This window comes from Myotis nattereri, assembly GCF_964212035.1.
Source record: "Myotis nattereri genome assembly, chromosome: 16".
Taxonomy (NCBI): Eukaryota; Metazoa; Chordata; class Mammalia; order Chiroptera; family Vespertilionidae; genus Myotis; species Myotis nattereri.
The window spans coordinates 41,953,248-41,969,133 of NC_138091.1; the positions used below are offsets into that span (position 1 = coordinate 41,953,248).

A 15,886-nucleotide genomic window follows, 5' to 3' on the forward strand; every position below is an offset into this window, starting at 1 on the left:
TCCTCAGGGTATCATTCTAGTGATTTATGATGGTCAAACACTCCATCTCCAGTGGGGATGAGGAAAGGCAGGAGAAAGGGGCTGACAGGGCTGGGCTCCTGGAGCATAGGACATAGTGAAGCATGGTAGCAGCCATGCTTGGGTAAAAAAGGCTGTTTAATATTTTAGCCCCGCTGACTTGGCTTCTGTCATTATTTGCTTGCTAAAATAATAGAGAAGTTATTTTGATTTTCTGAACTTATATAAGTTATCTCATTCGATTGAATATTCCATTGATTGTGGTTTGAAAACCCCCATTGATAGTGATCTTACTGGTCTTTCGAAACACATTCCTCTGCACCTGGAGACCATGACAGCACAATGACTCTAAATGGCCTCAGTGTGGCTGAAACCGGTTTGGCTCAGTGGATGGAGCGTCGGCCTGCGGACTGAAAGGTCCCAGGTTCGATTCCGGTCAAGGGCATGTACCTGGGTTGCGAGCACTTCCCCAGTGGGGAGCGTGCAGGAGGCAGCTGATCGATGTTTCTAACTTTCTATCTCTCTCCCTTCCTCTCTGTAAAGAATCAATAAAATATATTTTTTAAAAATAAATAAATAAATAAATAAATGGCCTCAGTGGCTCCAGATAATGTGTTTCCGTTGACTCAGTGGTCCCAAGACCCAATGGCTCCAGATAATGTGTTCCCGTTGACTCAGTGGTCCCAAGACCCGAAACTATAATTAATCTTTGTAACTAACTTGCTCAATCTAAGCTTCTGTAACAAACTGCTTTTTGCAAACCAGGTTCCTCATTCCAAACCTCGAAATGTAATCAATACCTTTGTGATATTTGCCTATATAAGTCTGATGTTTCGGCCAAGAGGGCACTACAAGATTTGGAGAGCATATTGCTGCCTCATAGTCCCGGCTTTGAAATAAATGTGGCTCCTTAATTCGACTTCTTGAGGCGTCCTTGTGTGATTCGCGGGGTACAATACAACATTATAGCACTCTAAGGGGATGTCAGATGACAACAGGCAACCCTTAAGGAAATCATGACCCATCATCTCAATGGCCCAGGCAGCCATCTATATATATAAAAGCTTAATATGCTAAGTGTCTGATTGACCATTCAACTGTCCGACCAGTCGCTATGATGTACACTGACCACCAGGGGGCAGACACTTCTACTGGTAGGTTACCTTGCTGCTTGATTCTGGCCAAATGGGATTGGGCAAGAAGGGCCAGACATGCCCTGGAGCCCTCCCGTGGTCCCTCCCCAGCCCCAATCATGCACCGGTAGGGGTCCCTCAGCCTGGCCTGCACCCTCTGGCAATCCAGGACCCCTCGGGGGATGTTGGAGAGCCGGTTTTGGCCTAATCCCCTCAAGCCAGGCAGAGGGACCCTACAAGTGCACGAATCTGTGCACGGGGCCTCTAGTGAGGAATAATGATTATGAAGGCTCTGCAGCAGCCTGGAAAATACTATGTTATCATACAGAAGATATAACTTTATGGACCTAAGGTAGCAGGGAGGAGAGGAGGCTGGAGAAATGAGTGGGCCAGGTCCCTATGCTGGTTTGTGTATGTCAGCTTGATTAATCTGGGAATAACAGCTTTCCAGACCCCCTTTTCCATCTGGGTTTGTCACTGCTGTCCTTGCTGAGCAGTGGTTCCCCACAGACCTCTCCATGAGCCCCCTCGTGGCCCTTTGGGCAGCTGGACACACTTGGCATCTCAAATGTCTCTACACGTTCCAACTTGTCGCCCTTGGCAAGATTGGTTAATGACACTTCCTCTGACCATCAAATCCCCTTTTAGAATGTCATTTCCCCAGCTCCTCCCACATCTGGCTACATGTAATGCCTATAATATACCCTTATTCCCATATACACTGCTTCCCTGGCCAAACCCTGATCAATCTGGTCTTTAGCTGAGTCCATTTTGAAGAGCAGGATAAACTCAAATGTTGGAGGTGAGTCCAGAGGCCAGAAGAACCTTAAAGGCCAGGACGGGGAGAGAGTGGTTGGACCTGGGGCTAGCACTGGGGAGAAATGAATGGACTCAAGAGACGTCAGGCAGATTAAAGAAGGTAGAAACCACTTAGGTGATGTTTGGTAGGTTGGATGCAGGGGATGGGGAGCAGGACAAATCGTGGGGGGGTTCCAGGTTTCTGGCTGGAGCCCCTGTGGGAGTTGGAGGCACCCCACAGCCAATTGAGCAGAAGCAGCGGTGTGAATGGGCCCCCTACTGACTTCAGAGTGTCTGGTTGGTCTCCACAGGCAGCCAAAAAGAGCAGGAGGACATGCAGTGGATTCTGTGAACAGTGCTGCTTATAAAACGAAGTCTCGAATGAAGGCGTGGCTGCTGGAAAACAGGCGCATAAAGTGACGGAGGGCAGGAACGCAGCTTGTGCATAAAGAAACAAGGAATTAGAGCTCACACTCTTTTTCCAGGTCCGGGGTCTCTTTCTCTCTCTCCAGGAGGAGGGCTGTGGGGCGACCAAAACTCTAAAGTGTTTGGCATCTGGTATTTGAGGGACACCTACAATGGGTGCGTTGACAGCGGTAGTAGAGGGCGTGGTCGGTGCTCTTGTGGGGGCACTCACTGGGCAAACATTTGCCGAGCACCTGCCGTGAGCCACACTCCATGGTCTCCCCATTGGGCACATGGGGGGGGGGCAGGGGGGGCTAGCTCAGTCCCTGACTAATAGAACTCATGACATGACACCAATGCAAAGGGACAAATCCTGACAAGGGTTGGGGAAGAGAATAGCAGGATCCTATCTCAGATGGGGTGGTTGTGGGGAGCCTCTGAAGAAGTGACATTGGAGCTGAGATTGGAAGAGCATGCCAGGCAGCGGGAACAGCATTGCTATGAGTGAGGAGCCCGTGCTTTCGAGGAACTAAAAGGGAGGCAGCGTGGGTGACGGGGGAGCCAGAGCCAGGGTGGGGGTGGGGGATGCGGATGGGAGACCAGGCTGGAGAGGAGGTAAGGGCTGACCATGCAGAAACTGAGATATTTTGGCCAAGTCCAGACCAAATGATTCCTCGGGGTCCCTGTTACCCCAGGTGTCTATGACGTTGTGAAGAGCCGTCCTGACTGCGTCTGTGCATAAAAGGCTGGCCGGCGTCTGTTGCCATCTCCAGCTCTGCTTTGAGAAGAGGGCACCCAGGCTCTCATGGAGCAGGTGACCCAGAAGGTGCCTCTCGGTGCCCTGCAAACTGTCCAGCAACATTTTTAGAAAATGTTCCCTTTTAGATTCAACTTCTCTTGGGCAAATTATCCAGGGGAAAATAAGGCCCTACAAATAGGGATCATTGGCGAACGAGGAGAGTCATTATCTTAAATTGAGGCTGGTTTCTAAGAAAAAAGAGAAGAGAAAAAAAACCATGCGCTGGGCCAAAACCTCACCCCCACATACCTCCAGCGCATACGTGAGGCTGCCGGTGGCCCCACCACCCTCCCTGCGAGAATGGGGCTCCAGAGGGCCTCTGAGCAGGGGAAGGAAACGGGCAGAGGAAGGAAGGCACGAGATTAGAGGAGCTGACAGATGTAAATAGCCTCAGAGGAGCCACGCTGTCCCGCGCTCCTCCCCAGGGAGCCCTTTGTACCAAGGAATCTGGTTGCCTGAATGAAAAATGATATCATTTATTTCTTTAGTCAGAGCCGAGCTGTTTTCTTCAGACATAGAAATAACCTAACACCGCAACACCAAATTGGTGGCCAAGTGATAGAGGTATCTGTAATTTGGGCGCTTGACAATGTTCTGGGTAAACAACCTTGGACTTGCTTTCTTGGGAGGGGCCCTTTCCCCCTGCAATACCGTTGCAAAGCTACGGAGGGACCTGAATGAAAGAAATGCTTTTGAAAATGTCTCCGCTGAAAACACCTGCTGCCCAGCTAGAAAGAAGCTGGACTTCTCATTCCTGCAGCTCAAATCACTTCCCACTGGCCAAGCATCCATTAACTGAGCAGATAGTTATTAAGCACTGGCTCTGGCTGAGGCTGTGCAAAAGCACTGGGGTTACAGATGTGCAAATGCTGGGGCCTTGCCCTCAATAGACTCACAGTCCAGAGGGAACGGAGGCAAATTGGCAGCTCCTGTAGTACAGTACGCACAGGGCACAGAGGTCTGCTTCCACGGAAGGCGCAAGGTTTGAAGTGAGACTTGAACGTGAAGAGGAATTTCCAGAGCAGAGAAGCAGGAGGAGGGCGTCCCAGGCAGATGAAATGGAATGCACAAAAGCACAGAGACGTGGAACTACCCAGACTCTTTGGAAATTAAAAGAAATACAATATTATAAAGAATAAAATGCTAAAGAGGCCACTGGTCAATGTATGCTTGAACAGGTTGGCAGAAACCAGATTATATCCTTATAAACAAAAGAGTTTAGAGTTTATTCTTTAGGTCATAGGGAGCCATGGAGGAATTTTGAGCAGGGAAGTGGCATGATCAGATTTCTGTACTAGAACCTTCACTCCTTTCTGTCTTGAAGAGACTCTACCATATGTCATATTAAGAGGCAATGCAGGCATCTTCCTGATAGCACTGCTTGTGATAGTGAACACATTGGAAACGAACTAAATATCTACCAGTAGAAAAACGGTTATATAAGTAAGGAGATAAAACACAATAGGGTCCAATAGTTAAAAAGAACCCAACTTCGCTAGCTCTTAGAGGCATACTTTTGAGTAAGAAAAGAGAAGTATCAGAATATGTATAGTATGAGAGAGTGCATGTAAATTTAACATCACACATATTTGTATACTAATTATAAACAATACATATGTAGAAAAGCATAGAAACATGGGTGGCTGCCTCTGAATAGGGAGGGAAAGGCATGGGGAAGGGAAGAAATGCAAAAAGGATTTTATCTATAATGTTTTATATAGAAAAGAAATAATTAAGCAAACATGCTAGAACATTCCATTTCCTGCATTAAAAACTTTTTTAAACAGAGAAAGGCCCAAATGGCAGTGCTTTAGAGGACGGGAGGGAGAGACTGCGAGAAGGAACCTGCGCAGCTCCTCCTGGATGGAGCAGAGCGGGACGCAGAGCGTGGGCGGCCCAGAGGGTAAAACAGACAGAGAACGCCCCACCTGAGCTGCAGTCTGACCTCTTGTCTCGTGTCCCTGGAGGACTTGCAGCTCTGTCTTGTCCAGAACTGGCCACCGCTTCCATCTGGCTTGACTTCTAGGTCTCAGCATCGTTCACGGGCCCCGGATGCCAGTACCATTCTTAGACACCTGCTAACCAAGGGGCAGAAAGAGGAGGCTTGTAGAGTGCTGGGGGATGCTTGGCATCGTATATTCAGAGTAAAGATGGTGTGTGAGCACACACACGCATGCACACACGTGTGACTGCATGTGCAAAGCCAAAGAACAGAGTGAAAGCAAGTCTTCTAGAAGACAGTTTGCAGTAGATACTGTGGGCATCCAGCAAAGGAGAGCTGTGGACTTTTCTGCAATTATATACAAATTTCATAATGTATGTGTGTCCTGGGAGAAATGCATCTGTCCAATGCACACAGCCTTACTCAAGCAAACCTATCATGCACTTTAAGAATGAAGGTGAGGCCCGGCCAGTGTGGCTCAGCAGTTGAGCATCGACCCAGGAACCCAGGTTGCGGGCTCCATCCCGAGCAGGGGGTGTGCAGGAGGCAGCCGATGTGATGATGTTTCTCTCTCTCTCTAAAAATCAATAAGAAACTTAAAAAAAAAAAGAATCAAGCTGTGCATAGCTACTTATTATTAATATGTAAATTATTATTCTCTGGGAACCACATGGTCTTTAACATATAGAGCCAGGAGAATAAAAAGACACTCTGTCTCTTACACACACATACACACCCCCCACACACACATACCCCACACACACCCCACACACACCTCCCCACTATAATTATAATTACCATGCTGGCTTCCAGATTAGGGGTTAGCAGCCTTGGCATGAAGATGCCTGAAAGACACCCAAGGCAATTAGTGGTGTCCCTCCCCTCCCCCGCCCCCCACATACTTTCAGGGCCTTTGCACTTGCTGTTCCACCTCCTGGCATGTGCATCCCCCCGGTCCTGAGCGGCTCTCTCCTCACTGCATGCAGGTCTCAGCTTAAATGCCACCTCCTCAGAGAGGCCTGGCCTGGCTCGCTATCTGCTCACCAGCTTTATTTTGCTTTACACAACTTTGCATTCCTGGGCTCTGCATTTCTTTATCTGTCTGACATGCATCTCCCTCTGGCACAGACCATGAGCTGCATGCGGCTCCACAACCACACCCACACTCCTGGAGCCTCGGGTGGAGCCTGGCATGCAGCTGGCACTCACTCAGTGTTAGTGGAATGATGAATGCTGACCCTTCTCTTCCTCCCATGTCCTTCCTCTCTTTCCTCCTACTTCCTCTCCTGCCCCCATCCTTCCTGCCTCCAGCTGAAGCAGGAAGTTGTCAGGAAAATGAGGGTTGTCGCTGGCCCTCTCTCCTCCATCTCGTTCCTGCTCTCCCTCACGGGCACCTCTCTCCCACCTGCAGCTGCCCTCTGCCAGCCCTGGCCCTCTGGGTGCACCCCAGATGATGGTAGGGAAATGGGGAATCTCAGGGGAGAAAGGTTGTAAGAAAAGCAGGGTTCCGTCTCCAAAGCAGCCCGTCATTCGAGGCCCCTTTCAGCTCCCACGGCCCAGCTTCTCCTCTTTCCCATGGGAGTCGATGCCACCATGATGGGACTCAGCCCCTCCCTCCCTTTCACTCTATGCTTCCTCTCTCCAGCCCTGACTGACAGTCTCCAACTCTGCCCCCAACCCACCTCCTCTCCTTTCTGGCTTCTGCTGCTTCCTTGTGTAATAAAGCCGAATAGAGAGCGAGCGCGCGGCGTGCCAGGTCCCCTGCTGGCACTGCCCCACCCTGGCGTGGGATCCCCTTACTCCTTTTCTTCGCTGCCCCTTCTCTCACCCCCTCGATCTTCAGCACGCCTGTGGCAAATGACCATACAGTCCACAGCGGCACCTGGTGCCCTCCTTTTCCACTTGTCTCCCAGCAACATCATAAATTGCTTGAGGGTGGGAGCTGCATCTTATCCTCAGAGACCCAGTAGAAGCTGATCCAGGCAAACAGCCTTCTTTCATAGAGGTCAGACACCCCCCCTGCACCCCTCCCCCCCGCCTTCCACCTTCATCCATACATCCTATTCCATTCCATCTGCCTAATCTCGAGAGAGAAGAGATCCTAAATGGACTGAACAACAGCTATGCAACCACAATGCATGTGAGGCGCCTGCTGTAGACTGGGTATTGGTGGGCAGCGACAGACCAGAGTCCCTGCTCTCCAGAACCCCGCCCTCCCAGCTGAGCCTGTCAAAGTCTGCTCCGTTTCTGAAAGGCGCCAGGCTCATAGACCCCATGTAGGTAGAATATAACTTTCCATAAATAACTCCTAGCCTGACCTACAATTTAGCCTTTGAGGTTTTTTCCCCCCTCGTGGTAGTGGGATTGTAGCCTGGGCTGATCCCTCCTGGATCTGCAGGTCCCAGAAAGCAGACCCTAGGTGTATCTGGTGTGAGGCATTGCTTGGCATTCCTGGTCCCCCACACTGCCTGGAGCGCAGGGAGGACTCGGTCCGTGTTGAGAAATGGTGGATTGAGTCTTGTCCACCAGAAGCAGCCACACATCTTCAGCCCCAGGGCCTTTGCTTGGGCTGTGTCTCCGCCTAGAATGTCTGTGCTCCCTTCTCCACCCGGTGAGCTTCTAAGCAGCACCCACCTCTGGGAACCTTTCCCTAAACGTTATCCCTTGTCCCCACCACAGAGCCAAGTACTCCCGTCTTTGGTACCATAACACTTTGTACACAACAGTGTGACCTGATCATTTGCCCACGTGCCCACCAGGCTCTGAGCAGCTTGAATGAGTGTCAGGGCAGGGAACTGAGTTCATATCCAGCAAAACATTTAACCCTTTGGTGCCTCAGTTTCCTCAGATTCAAACACAAGCGTGACTCCAGAGCCCGTGTTTCAGCCATTGGATCACATTGCCTCTGGGAGCTGGATAATGTACCCATTTCCTACCTGCTCTTGTGTTCCGGGCTCTGGGGCACCCCTCACAGAGTATAGATCCTCTGCAGGGTGTCACTGAGGCCTCCTGGAGCCTGGAGGCAGAAGCACACAATGACGCTTACCATAGACTTGTTGATGATGATAATGGATTTGGGAGGGTTCATTGGGAGTTAAAATGGTAGGTCATCAGGGCAGACCTCAGCTTACTTTGGGGGGTAAGGTGGGCTCTTAGGGTGGGGTTACCCCAAGATGGGCTGGACTTGATTGATTTGCAATTGGATTTGCAATTGATTGACCTTCCTAATGGCAACTGAACAGTACTTTCGGAGTCTCAGCTAGCATCAGCACTATGAGAGAAGTGCAAGACGTTGTCCCTGCTGACATATTGACTAGAGAGGCATGAAATTCCTGTTTGGGGAAAAGCTTGGCTGAGCTCCCAGTGAGCTGGCCCTGAACGGAACAGGGCTTTGTGTCCATCCCAGGACTAAGCAGGGCGTGGCCAGATGAGGCAGGTGGTCCATGAATGAAGGTCAAATGAAAGGCATAGAATCAGAGGCGTGGACAAAAGGGGCCGGCCATCTGAGGAGAGAAGGGTCAGTGGGGACTGAAACATCTCTGGGAGGTTCAGGGAAGAGACGACAAGGAACATGAACCCAACAGAAAAAGCAGGAGTTGTTGGGGGTGTGGGCAGGTGGCAAGCTAAGGCGGTAGGGATCATCAATACAGCATGTGGCACTTGGAGTCGTTGAGGAAGCTTGGGGGAGTGGGGGATGGGACTCAAGCAGGCCAAGCCTTATATGCCAGACTGAGAAGCCTGAACTTGTCCCTGGGAAGGAGGAGCTGTTAAGGAATTTTGAGCAAGGCCGTGACAGGATGAGAGCAGTGTTTCTGGAACAGTGTGAAGGGCAGGCTGCTTGAGGGAGACGGGACTGAGGTTATTACAATGGCGGAGTGAAGGAATGAGGCCTAGGTTTGGAAAGGAAGGGCGGAACATGACTTTTCCAAGGAAGGTAATTGCCACCAGGGCCACCATAGCGCAGCCAAAGGTGTCCCAGCGCCCGAGAGAGGGATGTTAACTTTGACAGAAATGACTGTGTGTGGTTGACAAATTGAGACCACACATCCTCTCCATAACGACTCATTGTCTTTATTAACAATGCCTCTGGACTCTGAAAGAACAGACTGGTATTTCATAAAGCAATATTAACATTGTCATCCTCTACAAGAAAAACTTTTGCATAAATAACTTAAGTGAGAAAATAAATATGTAACTTAACTCTTTTTAAAAACCACAACTTTCATTCCTGTGGACAAATCCCACATGAAAGATAGCAAAAAATGACCAACCCAGCAGGCTTTCACATGGCATGTGCTTCTGTTTAAAAAAAAAAAAATTAACAATTACAAACTACACAGAAAGTAAGAGGTGTCTGAAAATGATTTTCAAAAAGATTTTTGAATGGCAGCTATTGGCTTAGTGATTTCTCAGCATATGTACAGCACTTGTCATTTCCCCCCCAATAATATTATTTTAATGTAAGATATGCCATCCCATGAAACAGCAGTAAAAAAGCAATTTTCTAGACAAAAATGTGTCTGTGAGTGGTAGGCAGGAAGAGGGGACTCAGAAGGGATTTGCTGGTCGTTGAAAGGGCAGGGGCTACTCCTTTGGGCCTGCAAGCCCAGTGTCCTGGGACCTTGAGCTTCTTTACAGAAGGTGACTTTAAAAGATGGCCATGGGGGGAGGGTGCTGCTCTCTGGGAATAGGAGGGTGATTTCTGTCCCTCCCGGCACCCTGGGGACCTCCTCCTCTACCCCAGTGGATGGCGTTTCTGCACCCTTTGCGATGGAGCGCGGAGGCAGCCAACCACCTGGGAGGCAGGGCTGGGAGACAGCTCAGCATCTTTCAGGAGTTTGGCAGCCAGAAACGGGCCCTTCTTTTCCCTGCTAGCTTTTCATCTTTGGCTGTCAGGTCAGAAAATTACAACTCGGGGTTCTGGACATGACCAGGCAGGGATTCAAGCCAACCTCTCTCTTCCTGCTCATCTGAAAGCCACCCAAGTCCCTGGAATCATACGGCAGTAGATTCCTTGAGATCCTAATCCCAACCGCACCTGCATTTTACAAAGAGGAAGTCAAGGTTCAGGAAAAGAAGAGTGTAGCCCAAGGTCACCCAGAAAGGGAGTGGCAGAACCAGGACTAGAACCCTATCTAAGAACCCAAGTCCTGTGCTCTTGGCACGGCATGGCGCTGTGTTGTCTGATGGGCAGACGCGGGGGATCTTATTGAGCTTTCGTAACCAGTCCCCAGACTTCGCTCACTCCCCACCGCTCCCTAAACCCCAGGGCTTCCTCTTCTGCCTGCTCGGAAGGGGGACATGCCAAGGTAGGTGGCCCCGGTGGGCGGGTTGCATGGCTCAGTGTCCGTGACTCTCAGCTCCCTCGCCTGCCCTGAGGGACCCCCTCGGAGGGCGGGGAGTGTGGGGCTTTGCTGGCAGCCGGAATCCACCGGGCCTAGCTACCGCCTGCGCAGCCAGACAGGTCTGAGCCCCCTGCCCTGGGTTGCAGGCATTTAAAATGAAATACAAACAATCAGACCGCGCGCAGAGGGCAGAAGCCTGGGGCGCCTGGGGCGCCTGGTTCCGGGGCGCCCGCTGGGGAGGCGCGGCGGGCGGCTGGCTCTAATAGGCGTTCTCCAGCTCCGCCTGGTTGGCTTTGGCGCCCCGGGCGCGGGGCCGCAGCTTCCGGCCCTTCTGCGGCCGCGCGGCCTCCGGCCCGAAGTCCTTGAGCTCCGACTGGTTGTGGGAGCGGGTGAGGCGCTTGCACTTGCACGAGGCCACCAGGCGCACCTTGCGCGCGCGGGGCGCCGCGCCGCCGGGACACAGCAGCTGCACCCGCTGCGCGCGGTAGCGGTCGGGGATGCAGCGGAAGTCGGGCCCGTTGGGGCGCCACCACTTGCCCCGGCTGATCGCGTTGGGCAGCAGGCGCGCCGGGCCGCACTGGCCGGAGCACACCAGCTCGGTGACCGGCTTGGCGCTGCGGCAGGGCCCGTCGGTCACGTAGCGGGTGAAGTGCAGCTCGTGGCAGCTGTATTCGGACGCGTCTGCGGAGAGAGGCGCGAGTGAGGGCGGAGGCCGGGCCCGACCACGCCTCCCCGTCTGGCCAGCTCCCTCCACACCACCTCGCCTTCCCCAATCCTGCCTCTCTCCAGACGCTTTTGCCCCTGGACATCTATTATGGGAAGGGCCCGGCTGGTGGAAAGATTTCCCCTAAAACTTTGGAGCCAATTTCTTTCTTTCTTTCTTTGCTGCAGTGCAAATACCAGCTCCATCCCTGTGTGATCTTGGGGAAAGGACTTCACCTCTCTGTGCTTGCTCTCTGAGGATTCAGTGAGTTAATCCGTTACATATATAATGCAGGGGACACCACCAAGCGCACAGTAAGAGCTGGAAGTGTTGGCTGGCTGTGATGTGTTATTATTTCTCTCCGAGGGGGGCCTCTTTGTTATATTAAGTCACACCTATGCCACAGGGCCCCTGACCCTGGCAAGGCTGATACTAGCCGCACAATTTGCATGCCTCTGGCTTCTCCCAAATTCCTTTTCCAGACACTTGGGAGGGGCCTGAGGTGATGGCGAGGAGTAGGGGTTAATTGAAGGTAATAAATCAGGGCAGCTGCGGAGGAGGAGGAGAGGGATGGAAGGGAGGTGGAGAGGAGGAGAAGTCATTAGACTTGAAAGGAGCCAAAGGCAGCATGTCCAGCCCCCTCCTTTTCACGGACAGCACTGAAGCCCAGAGAGGGAAAAGCGCTGGCCCAAAAGGCAGAGCTCGATCTCCTGGCTCCACTTCCCTGGGGCCCAGCACCGCTTGGCTCCCACGTGGGTGGAAGCCGTGTGCCCAAGCTGGGCTGGGCGGGGGGGGGGGGGGGGGGGGGGCAAGGGGGTGCTTTTTACTATAGTTACTTCCCTACCAGAGAGGGACCCAGATCTGACGGAAAACCTACAGGTTCAGCTGCCACAAACACTGAAGTACCTGTTGGGTACCAGGTACCCTGCTGGGCACACCTCTCGTTTGTGCCATTTGAATGGACACCTGACAGCAGCACAGGCTTGCTTTCTGGGTGGGGCGGAGATTGTCCTCTGAGGCCTGACTTGGTCCCCTGAAGTCACCTTGATGATGTCTCCTACCGTGGACTTAACTGGTGGGAGCTTTTTAAATAGCTGGTCCTCCTGTGAGCACCTGTCTACCCCAAGGGTCTCATGGGGACCATTCCATGTGACACCAAGGGATGAAAAATAGTCCTAAGACCACAACCAGAGATGGGGGCAGAGAAGGCCAGGCAGCCACCCCCAGGCACGGACAGCACGCGCAGCAGGGGATGTGGGCTTGCCTTCCTCCTGTGGCCGGCCTCCTGGTTTCGGGGTTGGCTTGACTCCCTCATCCTGCTCCCAGGCTGCAGGGGTGTGTGTGTGTGTGTGTGGGGGGGGGGTGGCTTATTTGCCCAGGGAAGGAGGCTTTGGGGCTTTCCAAGAATAGTGCCCCAGGTCCTTCCTCTGCAGAGGGTGACTTTGTTTTGGACAAGTGGCTCCCTTGGGGGCTTGTGGCCTCTCGCGGGAGCCCAGGGAAGTGGACACCTCATTCCTGGGTCCCCTTGCAGCCCAGTGGTTATGAGGCAGGGACGGGTGGGATGCAGGAGCCTGGGAAGTGGGCTTCTCTCCCACCTGGGCAATGGCCTGAGGGCAGTGAGGCCCTCACTCTGAAGGATCAGCCAGCCCCGCCCCCAGCCGGTCCTGCCAGCTGTGCACAGTGGCCCCACCCCCCCGGCTTCTCTGTGCAGACCTGACCAGGAGCCCAGGTGTACCCTCCACCGGGGCCACGGACTTTTCGCTAGGGTCAGGCTCCCTCCCCAGGAATGGGCAAGGCTGGGTCTGAGGTGGGGACACAGGACGGATGCTGGGCTCAGTAAACACCTGTGTCTGCTCCCTGCACGGAGGATGCTGCTGCTGCCTCCCCTCCAGGGCCTGGGCCCAGCAGCTACCCACACTAGAGGCTGAAACGGTGCCTACACTCCCGTTCAAGGGCCAGCTCACGAGGCCGACCATGCGCAGGGGGAGCTGATGAGGTGCCTCTCTGTCATCCCTTTCCCACTGCTCTGGGGGGATTTGCTCTGGCTTTTGATCCCCACGACCCCACCCATCATCCCCCACCAGGGCTGTTTTGGAATTGGATCAAACTGGGTCCAAATCTCAGTCCTTCTACTCACTACCAGACTTAACTTCTGGAACCTCTATTTCTTCACCTTCAAGCTGGGAGTTCACCTCATGGGGCTCCCATGTGGACGATCCTGGGCTATAGCACATGCACAGCCCACAGAGAGCATCTGGCCTCCAGCAAGAGCTTATAGGTGTGAGGCTCCCTTGCCTTGTCCTGTCCCCAGTGATGCTGGCAGCTGGACTGACTCCTGAACTTCAGGAAGGGGTTCCTTAAACCTTCTCCTTTCCCAGCCTGCCCACCTCCATCCTGCCCCAGGCTTTCTGCCAGCCCCCTGCCAGCCTCAAGTCCCTGCACTGGATTCCAGGGCTCCTTTGGCATGCTATCCTTCCCTGCCTCTAGGCAAGACTGTCCCTCCACCCATTGCCAGCAGCACCTGAGGGTCCACCCCACCCCAGCCTTCAAACATCCCAAAGAGAACCCTCCCCTCAGAGGAGCCCTGTGCCACAAGCGCTCTCTGCCACCCCATACCTTTGGTCTCAAAGGGGTGGTGGGGAGGCCTCCCTCCGTTCTCGGCCCGGTTCATGGTCTTGTTGTTCTCCAGCTCTGGCGGGGGCTCGGGGTACTCGCCCAGCTCTGGGATGATTTCCGTGGCATCGTTCTTGAAGGCCGGCCACCCCTGGGCCTCCACCACACGGAAGGCTGTGTGCACCAGCAGGCAGACGAGACACAGGGCAAGAGAGAGCTGCATGGTGCCAGCTGGAGGAGGGCACCTGGCCTTCCAGTAGCACGGGCTCCAGTCCCCAGCCCAGGCACGTTTGCCTTTTTAAAGCCCCCTCTGCCTCGTGCCAGCCAATGACAGGCTGGGGCAGGGCTGGCCCCATGCTTCCTTCAGCCCAGGGGGAGGGAACAGGGTGTGCTCAGAGCAAGCCCTCTCCAAAGACTTCTCCTCAAGGGCAGCAAACTCCCAAATTGCTGCTGGTGCTCCCGGTGACTCAGAGAGAGGGGGGCACCTCGTCTGTGCAGGCGGGGGTGGTTTTCACTTATCAACTTGAGCCCCAGCTCTTCACCTCGACTTCCCTGGGCCCCCCGGGCTTTCTCAAAACAAACTTGGCACCAGCTTAACAAAGGAAACTGCAGTTCTGAGTCCTCCAGAGGGCTGAGCCCAGACAATGCCATTTCTCAGGCCACAGTGAGTGTCCTGGGACCCCTGAGTCAACGGAAACACATTATCTGGAGCCACTGAGGCCATTGAGAGTCATTGTGCTGTCCCTGTCTCCAGGTGCAGAGGAATGTGTTTCGAAAGACCAGTAAGATCACTATCAATGGGGGTTTTCATGCCACAGTCAATGGCATATTCAATCGAATGAGATAACTTATATAAGTTCAGAAAATAAAAATAACTTTTTTATTACTTTAGCAAGCAAGTAATGACAGAAGCCAAGTCACCAGGGTTAAAATACTAAACAGCCATTTTTACCCAAGCATGGTTGCTACCATGCTTCACATGGTGACAGGCACTTCTGGGCCCGGACACTCCCTGTGGCTTGCAGGCTGACATCCCGAAGGCAGTCATTTCCCCAGTCAGGCTGTGGGCAGGAGTGGAGAACACAAAATCCCTTTTCTTAGCAAAAGCCAAGGCCAACATTTTTAGTGTTGACATTTTTCCTTCCTTGTCTCCCAGCCCATTACATGTTTCAAAACCAGCTTTGAGTCCTCTCTGGGAGATCTTACGGGTGCCTACCACGGGGCGCATTCCATGAAGCTCTCCCAGGCCGAGAAACCAAAAGGAATGGCTACCGCAGCCCTGGAGCAGAATGAGGGCCTGGGAGGGGCAGAGGCAGGGAAGGAGGTTCACACCTGAGGTGCAGGAAGAGAAAGGAGCCAGCGGAAGCTTTCATTGCAGATGGATTGAGGCGGCAGCCGCTCCTGGCCCCGGAGGAGGCCGGGAAGAGGGCTGTGGCTCCGGTCCCCTTGCTATTTTACTGGGCCGTGAATCAGCCTGCCCCACCTGCAGAGCATCTGCACGGCCTCTGCCACCTGCCTCGACTTGTAAGGCGCCGTGTCCATCTGCGGCCACCGGTCCCTCCTCCTTTCCATCATCCATCACTCAACACATGAATGCAGCTGCTCTGACAGTTTTACAAGCCAGACAGAAGCCCCTGCAGGAAGGGCCCTCTCTGATACCTGCTTCCTTCGTCTTTCCTTCGGGGCAGACGAAAACAGCTGTGGCCATTGTTGGGGGTGATCTATCTCTCCCAACAGAGCCCGTGTGTTGTGAGAAGCTGGTCCTCCGTGCCCCCTCCCCTGTCTCTGACCCTCCAGCTTCCCTTGCTCTGGAATGTGAGCCGTTAACCCTACTGTGGCCGGACACTGCCTTCTTGTCCTGGACTTGGGAGAGGGCCATTCTGGTGCCCGGAGACCCTGAGCTGGCGGGATTGATGCTGGAGCCCCACCCGCTGTTGGAGGCGGCAGGCCCATCACATGAAACGGAGACGTGGGGACTGTCCTTGGAACACGTCTGCCACCTGCCGGAGGTGGAAGGAGAAGCCAGCTACTGGAGGATGGCGACGGTCAGAATTTTATTTATTTCATTATTTTATTTGAAACTAATGTTTGAGAGAGAGAGAGAGAGAGAGAGAGAGAGAGAGAGAGAGA

General features: G+C 53.2%; 1 protein-coding gene across 1 annotated transcript; it reads right to left on the reverse strand.

The window, feature by feature from the left end:
- Nucleotides 1-10,699: 10,699 nt before the first annotated feature.
- SOST (sclerostin) lies at nt 10,700-14,112 on the reverse strand (the record flags this gene model as incomplete). Its single annotated transcript, XM_081110725.1, has 2 exons — nt 13,760-14,112; nt 10,700-11,121 (listed from the first exon to the last, which is right to left on the reverse strand). Exons 1-2 carry the CDS (start codon nt 13,977-13,979, stop codon nt 10,700-10,702), a joined length of 642 nt encoding a protein of 213 aa, XP_080966851.1. The 5' UTR covers nt 13,980-14,112.
- Nucleotides 14,113-15,886: the final 1,774 nt, after the last annotated feature.